General features: G+C 41.5%; 1 protein-coding gene across 1 annotated transcript in view; it reads right to left on the bottom strand.

Moving 5' to 3' along the window:
- Positions 1-5,563: 5,563 nt before the first annotated feature.
- LOC144797774 (fatty acyl-CoA hydrolase precursor, medium chain-like) overlaps positions 5,564-9,507 on the bottom strand; it is a 420,050-nt gene continuing 416,106 nt past the window's right edge. Inside the window, exons 13-14 of the mRNA XM_078668535.1 lie at positions 6,556-6,628; positions 5,564-6,470 (exon numbers count right to left, since the gene is read on the bottom strand). Coding sequence (XP_078524661.1) covers positions 6,284-6,470; positions 6,556-6,628 — 260 coding nt within the window. The 3' untranslated portion in view covers positions 5,564-6,283. The remainder of the gene's footprint in view (positions 6,471-6,555; positions 6,629-9,507) is intronic.

Raw genomic sequence — 9,507 nt, 5'->3', positions numbered from 1 at the left:
AGTGTGAACCAGTGGGGGCTGGTGGAATTTTAAAGTGGTGGGGCGTAAGAGCAATGAATTAATTTTTTCAGGTTAGTGAGCAAATCCAACGTTTTTATGGGGGGCTTGGAGGTCCTCCCCTGGGTAAATACTTAAACATTGGCCTATTTATTAGCAATGTTGGTGCCCTTTTTCTCTCCAAATCTTGTGAATGCACTTCCTCGTCTCTCCTTCACTTCACCATACCCAAACATACTATGCTCCAACTCACCTGTAAGCACTGCATTCTCTTTGACTTTTGACTTGTCAAAATGTTGCTAACTGTTTGCCTCCTTCACACGTATTTGCAAAGAGTCACAACTGGAATAAGTGACCATTGCTCTATGCGCTCTGCAAAGAGGCTAAAAATACATGAGGAAAGTACGCTCCAGAGACAGACAGACACACACACTTAAATAAAAAGTAAATGTAAATTAAAGAAACTGGTGGAAATTGTACTGTTACGATATGAAAAGTCAGTTTGTTAATGCAGATGGTTATGTACCCAGTCACCGGATTGAACCAGTTGGCGAAGTGGGAAATAGCAAATATGCACTCATAAGGCTACAAAATCCCTGCCTCCGAACATAAGTACTGTAAATATTCAAGTCATTATTTTAATATTATATCATACACAGTACAAAATAGACTGCCACAAAAAGCATCAGTGTTTAGAATTGGACAAATATTTTCAAACTGTATATTGAAATCAGCCAGTACCTAACCTAGTGCAAAACTTTTTTATAAGTTTCTATTGGAAGGGCAAACATCATAACTCTGCTGGTGAAACTCTTACAGTACATCTGAAAAAGAATAACTCATCTTGATGCCTCAAATGACTTCATCATTTTAAGCCATATCCGGGCTCTCAAGCAGCCTTTAGATCTGTTGATTATTTGTACCAAGGCTGTAGAAATAGCTTTACAGAAGGTGCATAGCACAGAATTAACAGCTTTGTTTTCAGATGTTGTGTCTTGGTGCTTCCCCCTACCAATCCTAAAGTGAACTTTTAAAGTTAAAGTTAATTACAGTTTAGTGCACACTGAAAGCAATTTAGCGCGGGTTTATTCCGTGGGGCGTGGGATCAGACACCCTGGTCAGTGAGAGGCAAGTGCTGTAAGTGGCGAGCAGCGGCGCTGAGTTAGCAAAGACTATTGTGATGGAGGAGGTCCAAGGACAGCCTATGGGCAGAGGATAAACGAATTGACCAGGACACCAAATATTCCACTACACTACACCGGCCAGAGTCTCAAAGAAAAAGCAGTCACTCACCATAAAAGTGGTGCACGTGAGAACGGTTTGTGGAATTCGGTGCTACTGCTATGCAAGTGACGCATACTCAATGAATTGACATCGGAGTCCGTGCTACGCATACGGTGCCGTGATGAGAATGGTTTGCACTGGGGTCAGAAACTGAGAGGCTGGTATTGAAAGCAGTAATATACATACAGAGCTTACCGTCCTTGCTCAGGAAAAAAGCCCAAGGCGAGGCAGGCTTGCTGGTGCTGTATTTACTCTCTACGCAGGGCCGGACTGACTACCGGGCGTTTTGGCATGCTGCCGAGCTGGGTGCAAACTCGGCAGCATGCCAAAACGCCCGGTAGCTAGCCCGGCCCTGCTCTCTGGCTGTCCATTTGGGCTGCCCTGGAACAGTCGACCACCTCTCCACTTACCCCACGTTCCCCGATGTTCAGAAAATGTGCTGCCTGTTGTAAACTGCACCATTCCACGGATGTATGACGGTACAACGCGTACCGTTACAACGCGTCCCTTTACGACGCAGTTTTAACAACGCAAGTCGTTACAACGACTTGCGTTGGGGGGGCGCTGATAGTGAATAGTTTAATTTACTATTCCAACACCAGTCCCCGTGGATAGTAGGGAAGGTGTTGGATAGTAAATTAAATTATCCCCTATCCTAGAGCGCCCTCCAGCGAAAGTCGTTGTCACGACTTTCGTTGTTAAAACTGCGTCGTAACGGTACCGCGTTGTAGCGGTTCCGTTGTAAAGGATGTTTCCCCCATTCCACAATGTTAACTGGAACCAGACCGATTCAATCAGTTTAATGCTTTGTGTTTTTTTGTCTCTTTATTAGATTAACTAGTGACAACTGCTAAAATGCTCTAAACATATACACGAGGCATAGAAGCAGGCACAGTGTATCTGTTCAGAGCATGCAGCACATGACAGGGCTTCACAGAGCCATGCGTTGCGTCTCATGACTCTGTGACGTCAGGCACTATTCCAAAGGCTGAAACGACTCCCTTTCGTGGAATTGGCAGGCAGCCCCGGGAAGTACAGGGCTGATACTGTACACGCCAAGGGCTGCGGTCAATACACGACGCTACTTCACGGTATTACTGGGCGGTACCCAGGGACCCTCCACTATTGAAGGCCTGGGCTGGCACTGTGTCAGCCCCTAGGCTGCTGAAATGTCATTGCCATTACTGGGCACATGGGCACCAGAGCATGTGTCCGAGAAACAATGCCAAACTGCCTGATGCCCGTTTTGAGGAGTGTCAAACTAGGCAGGCAAGGCAACAGCAATTTGGATGTTAATTGCTTTTTGCAATTACTATCCATAGGTCTTCTGAACCCCTGAGGCGCAGCCTCTCCGCCCATCATCAGAAACCGCCACTGCATTCATCCATCCATCCATGCACTTATCTATCCCCAAACACTATCTTATTTTCACATTAGCTTAATCACACAGCCAGACAAACTCACCTGTCAATGGAGAAGCACTTTGGCCTCTCAAAAAGCCATACCGATTGGCTTTGCCAGTGCTTGTTTAGGTCTGGGGTTAGCCAAGACCTTTTGACTTCACTACATTAGCTATATAATATGCTCAAGATTTTGGGGCTTTTAGCCAGCCCTCCTTAGTTTGGTCTGTTATTGTGTCATTGTGTCGTGCCCATTTTCTTCTGCCCACTACAGTATACAGCATGGGGCGCATGGGGCAATGGATCAGCCCACTTCAGCCATTGACTAACGTCTCTGTGAGTGACGAGATTCTGCTCTTTCATAAGAAGCACATCAGTCAGTACACATAGTAGTACCCATCAGGGGCAGGTACTTACATGGCAAGGAGTATTTTTCCCAGATTCTTTTTCTTATTTTAGCAAGGGCCCAACTGCTCCCTCAGCAATAATGTTTGTGAAAAACCATGACAAACAAAAACAAACATGGAGAAAGCCAAAAGGATTACAGCAATAGCCACACCTGTTGGCTTTGCCAATCCACGTTATACATTAATACTATTTCTACAAATGCTTCACCTTCTTAGTGTCAGTTTAATACCTACATAAAGCATTCCCGATCATCATTATTTTGCCCACGATGCCCCTTTATACATAGAACACCCATATGCAAATCAGCCTAGTTTCTGCTCCAAAAGCAACAGTCCATCCCAAACTGCCGGGCCAAATCACTTATATGCCCACTAATGCCACTTTAGACTGAGACCAGGCATATGCATATCAGCATGGTTTCTGCTTTAGTAGCAACCATCCAGCCCAAACTGACAGGCCTAATCCCTTATAGATGCAAACAGAAGTATCCCCTGCTGGTTTCAACCTATGTATACCTCATTAGTGAGATCTAGAATGATTCCTATAGCACATTTATCACAAGACCTACTTTGGTGCTTCCCTGTGGCACTTGGAGCACATGGATGAGGACCAAACAACCACAATTAGTCTGGGATTGCCTATGTTCCTGCCTGGAAGTGATCTAGGTTACTTGCAGGTAACCAAGCTGTTTCTTTAACCCACTGATCTCTCTCTCTCTCTCTGACCTGCAGATTGTGCATAGATCGGCACAGCAAGTAATTACCTCAATCAGATATTATACTGAGGTTGTAAATTGTGACTTGTAGATTGAAGTCTCATTAAATCCTTGAGTCATCAGCCATTTAAATAAATGACAAGAAAGCCTCAGAATATATTTGCAATCATTTCTTTAACAAACTGATCTTACAGAGTTTCAAACATGGACATCACACACACATTTTAACTCGAGGTACATTACCCTCTGAGCTCTTATCAGCAGCAAAAAGTGCATGCTGCAGTTTATTAATCTGTACACTACACACTCATTAACCTACAGATCTGTTTACCAGGATTTCAAACTGTTATCTAAAGGTTACAGATCTATGATTTTCTCACGGTGTCACTGGGATTGGATCCTATAACATTGAGATCGGTTTGAGATATTTACAGCAGCTTCATTGACTACATATCGTATCTGAAAATATGACAGACAACCCAGTAGGAAATATTAATATTTTTCCTCTGTCCACTTATCTCCATCTTTTCCATTTCCTCACTGGCAATCTTCTGCTTATCCTCAATTCTCTGCTTCACTCTCCATACTTGTACCCCCATTTCCCACTAATGCACTAGGATCTTTCACTGATTCAGGATTGAAAAAAAATCATATATATGACTCAATACTGATCTGCAATGCATTCAAATATCACGTTAACACCTTTGTAGAGACTTGCAGCCCACTGCGTAGCACTGGGAAATAGTTTCCCCAGGGTAACTCGAACACTAATAATCAAAGAAGGATTAAACTATTTAATAAAAAATGCCTCAATAAGTATATTAATGAAATATTACAACTATCAGAATCTCCCACTTTTTCTTACCACAAAGATCTAAATTCATTCAAACTTGATCAGTTTTCTGCAATTTAAATCCCCAAGTAGGACACTTTACCCTGCATGTTTTACTCCGCATGTCATTAACCCGCATTTTTTACTCCACAAAATGCAGCGCTTTACAATGCACTCTGTTACAACGCATTCCCCAAATGCCAAATAACAATAAAAATAGCCCATAACCCACAAGTTTCTTAGTTTCTTTTTTATTGCCAGCAAATGCTTTGTATCCAACATTCTTTAGGTCTCTCTAGCTTCAAATAAATGGCTCCCATGCCAACAAGGCCCTTACATTCGATCGCTAATCACAGTCGACATCAATGGTCTTCCTATTTCTGATAATAATTGCTCCTCTACCTTCGTCAGAATCTGTTGCTGTCCTAGTTGCCTTTAGTAACAATACCCTCCAGGCAGATATACTTCTGCTATTAAGATACAACGTACAATTCACGTATCCTCCAATCAGGACCTACCTCAGCAACACAGGATCCCTCCCCATCAGGTTTAATCTTAAAATGTTCATAGAAGGAGGCATCTGGCTGCAGTATACATATGTGTGTGGCTGAGTGGAAAACTTATCATGAATATTATAGACATTATGGGCCAGATTTATCAGGCCATTGTGCTTGTGCGATGCTACCAAAAGTGACACAAAGAGGCTTGAGTAGCAATTTACCTTCCAACACAAATCTAGATTACCATAATTAAGTACCCCCCAAAGTAAATAAATACGCAAGTTGTTTTGCATCGAGTATGTGTCCCACGGGTGGTACATGAGCATTCCCATGCAATTGCCCATGGACTTTGATGCAAAATGTTATCTACTAAAAATGGTAGATAGTGCTTTATGCCAATAATGTAAGCCTCGCCAGGCAGCTGTAGTATCAGGGTAAAGATTTCTTTTCTCCAAACATTTCCAACTTTGCTTGTGTGCTGTACTCTACAGCCCACATAAAAACGGGGAAACATTCTCAACTTTATAGACATTGTATAGACATTGTATTTTGTACTGGAAGTGTACACTTCTAGTACACAACCTAAGCTTGATATCACTCACACACACACACCCTTGCACTACACTACAGCTTAGTAAATATGGCACTTTTCTGCTCTCGTCCTTTGACGCAATTTCTTTTTGCTATGCTGCTTTGCTTCAAATATTAATAAATGTGGCCCTACATCAACAACCAATAACAGTTACATTCCTTAACTCTTAGTAAATCAAATATAACGAGATTTTTTGGATTATTTTCATAGAATATCCTCCATTGATTTGAGAACAGTGTAAACAATAATCTTAGGCATTAGCTTCTCATCTTTCTTCTGAATTTTTTGTAATTTAGCTCAGGTGCGGAATTAGAATTTGATTGATTGTCATCTAAACTTACGTAAACCATATACCAAAGTAAAAGGTGGACCATTCTTTATGTTGTCTCTTTAATGATGTTACAACTTAATGCATAAAATATGCCCCAAAATATCTATGACTGTGCTTAAATTCCCTTTTAGAAAGTAGCCTCCAGAAAGAGAATTTAGAAAAGGCAGTGTAAAACAAGAAATTTAAATTAGACTCCTTTATGTTTAATTTATATTGTGCAAGAATCATAATTCTGCATGCTGTTTCTTTTGGGCATTGAGTGCCTTAATTTTCTCAGGAAGCTTTTCACTCCAGAATGTTATTCTGTGATCTTTAAGCTTTTTTCCTGCCTTCTGCTGCAGGTTTATCTCCAGATATTGTTCACCAAGACCATAGGCAGGCCATTCCATCAATCCATCTCCGTTAGGGTTTCTGCAGAAAACACAATTTAAATTGTCTTTATAATTATATGATTTTCTGTTTGAGGAATTATCAACATACTCGTTGAGCTTCTTACCCATTTCGCGCAAAGTTTGCCCAGTAGTTCATCATTGTTCTGCTAAGATGTTTTTCCTCATCTGTAAAATTAGCTGAGAAGTAAAACAAAGATGTAATTTTCCAGTTAACAGTAACAGATCCTAAGGCTGAAGAAAGTTACATACATTATCATAATAAACTGTGCTTTTCAAGATTAACCTATTAATTTACAAAAGGAACTTTGATGAAAACCCACTTCCCTGCTAGAAAATGGCTAGTAAAATATGTTACTGCAAAAAATGAAGTTTTATTAAATGGTAAGAAAGAGAAAATAAACAATAGCAATGGTTCAAAGTGACACAATGTTACATTATATGGAATATACTAGTAGATTTTTCTGTTGGACTGGTTGAAAGATAACAAGGTTAGTAACCACGAAAGCAGTAGGTGACTTGTGCTGGAAGGTCTCTGGCCCCTGGAATTTGACCCAAATCCGGTTAATAAAGGAACTACTAGATGGGAGGTGAACACTATGGATACAGTATCGCAGGAGAAACATCAGATTATCATTTAAGTGACCTTAATAAAAGGATTAACACCCATATACTGATAGATTAGCCAGCAGGGAGAGCACATTTCGGGAATGGGCGAGCATATGTGTAAGAAATTGTGCTATTAGTTGGGAGGGAGGGGAGCCCCACTCAAATAATAAACATAATCCTTTTCAGGGTGAATCATATAAGTCACTAACTAAATTTGTGCTTAACCCTCTGGTAGCTTGGCACAAAGCTGTCAGGTTTATCATAGAGGCAATGTGTAAAGTGTTTATGCAGCATAACATAAAACCAATCCCAAGTCAATTTAGATAAATGGAGTACATTTTAATAAATAAAATGTCAAAAGCCAATAGGTAGAACCAAAACTAAGATTTTTTAAATTTTTTGGTAAAAATAGCAACAAGAAGCACGAAGTGCCAATCGTTCAAGTTCAGGCATTTATAAAGCGCACTACTCACCCAGAGGGTCTCAAGGCGCTAGAGGGAGGGGTTTATTGTTTATCGAATAGCCAAGTTTTTATCGTAGTTATCTGGTTGATCTTGATGGGTCAAAATCAAACGTTCAGGCCTATTACAATGGAGTGCAAGTCAGATACAAGGACCAGGTTCATCCCAGTGGAAAGTTTTATCTTGTAACTTATTCCAGTTCCACGCAAGAAGCCTCAGTCAAAGCTTCACGTTGGCAGGGGGGCCAGGAGGAGATTGTTGTTGGTTTAAAGAGCTAGTCACCCATTGGAATTTCGCATTGGCAAGAAACGTAGGGCGGTCATTGCTGATGTGGAGAGTATCATGTGGGTGAAGTCTGGAATCTGTAGCTGGAAAGGTTGCGTTGGCCATCAGATGCAGATCCCGCGTTTGTCTGGGTGAAGTCCGCTCTCGTTTTGCAAGAAGACTACAGGTGGTTCTTTTCAATGCAGAGAGCCTAGAACTTCTGGATTTCCACCTAGAGTCCAGTTCTTGCCATTTTTAAGTCGGAGGAGTACATCCCACCACCAGTAAAACCTAAGTACATATTGTCTGTGTTGGAGTGGCCCTCCCTACAGGCTTACCCTAAACATTTTGCCTTCATCCTTCGGAACTCCTTTCTGATGGCTTTTAGAACTCTGTGCACTTTACCACTGCTAAACATTGTTAAAGAGCATTTGCTCTCCCCTAAAATATGGTACAATTGACTTACACCTAATTGGTATATTGAACATGGAAATCCCTCGTATATAGTACTAGGGAGTACCCAGGAAGTGTAAATTGAATGCTAGTAGTGGGCAGTAGCACTTATTGTGTCATCCACTAAAAGTAGATTTCTAAAACATATCGTAAGCCTGCAATTGCAGCCTATTGTGCAGTTTTGAACCGCCAATTCAACCTAGCAAGCTGAACCTTCCTTTTTAGGTCGAGCATTCTAGACCTGTTGTAATTTCTTGTGTAGGCTTAAAGCCACCCCCCCTGCTTTTGATTTGTTTGCTTCAGTGTCCTTTAAAAATCTTTGCTTGCTAGTTGCCAGCCCTGCCTCTTTGTTTCTCCTTTTTCCTTTCTGATCCTCCTATGCAGCAGCGACTAAGTACTGCTTCATTCAGCTATGGCTCTTTATGTGTTCTTTGGGGGACAACTTTTTTTCTTGGTTTCCTGGTCTGTTACTGTTTGCCTGTATTCAGCTTTGGAGGCAAAGCTGCTTACATGTAAGTATTCCTCCCTCCAATCTCCTCTTAATGCCACAATTGTGTTAGTACTGCCTCCTTTTCTGTTCCTCCCTCTCTGTTGTTTGTAATTATTCAGCCTTTTTGGACTTTTCGATGTGTACGGTAGTTGGGATTTTTTTTTGGTACCCTGTTGGTTTTGTTTTGGGCTTCCTTTTAAGGGGGAATGGGCTTGTTGACGTCTTGTATTTGTTTCCTGTTCGTATTACACTGGGTGAGTGTAACGTCATCCCCTATGTCAGGTGGTTTATCTGCAGGTTGTCGGGCGTGTAGTGCAATAACCCCCTAAGAACACCAAGTTCTGCATGCGTGTTCAGTTAAAGGATCCTTACAGCGCTCATGAGTCGCCATCTTTGATGCACAATCATACTCCCCACACTTCCACATTAGTTGCTGGGGATGCAAAATATTGTGAGAGACACTTTCCATGCCAAACACTCAGGTGCCCCTGGGGCACCCGCCATGTTCTATGCACTGCCAATCTGACTTTGCAGCTGAGAACAAGGTGCATACTTGTCATGGAACGGCGTATGTGTAGATGAAATAGTTGTCTTAATGCTTCAAAAGCTTGCCATATTCCTATTACGCCTCATTGACTTGTAGAATGAGGCAGAAGGAATACTTAACTTTCAAAACATATAGATAGAGTGTTAAGCGAGCCATAGGTGTCAAAGAGCAGAGGCAGCCATAGGAATGGGGTTAACTTCCTTCTGGAAAAAAAACACTGCAGCGAAAATGGAAA

This window comes from Lissotriton helveticus, chromosome 12 (assembly GCF_964261635.1).
Source record: "Lissotriton helveticus chromosome 12, aLisHel1.1, whole genome shotgun sequence".
Classification (NCBI taxonomy): Eukaryota; Metazoa; Chordata; class Amphibia; order Caudata; family Salamandridae; genus Lissotriton; species Lissotriton helveticus.
Note: the sequence above shows the minus strand (reverse complement) of the source record. Positions and strands in the feature narration are given on the sequence as shown.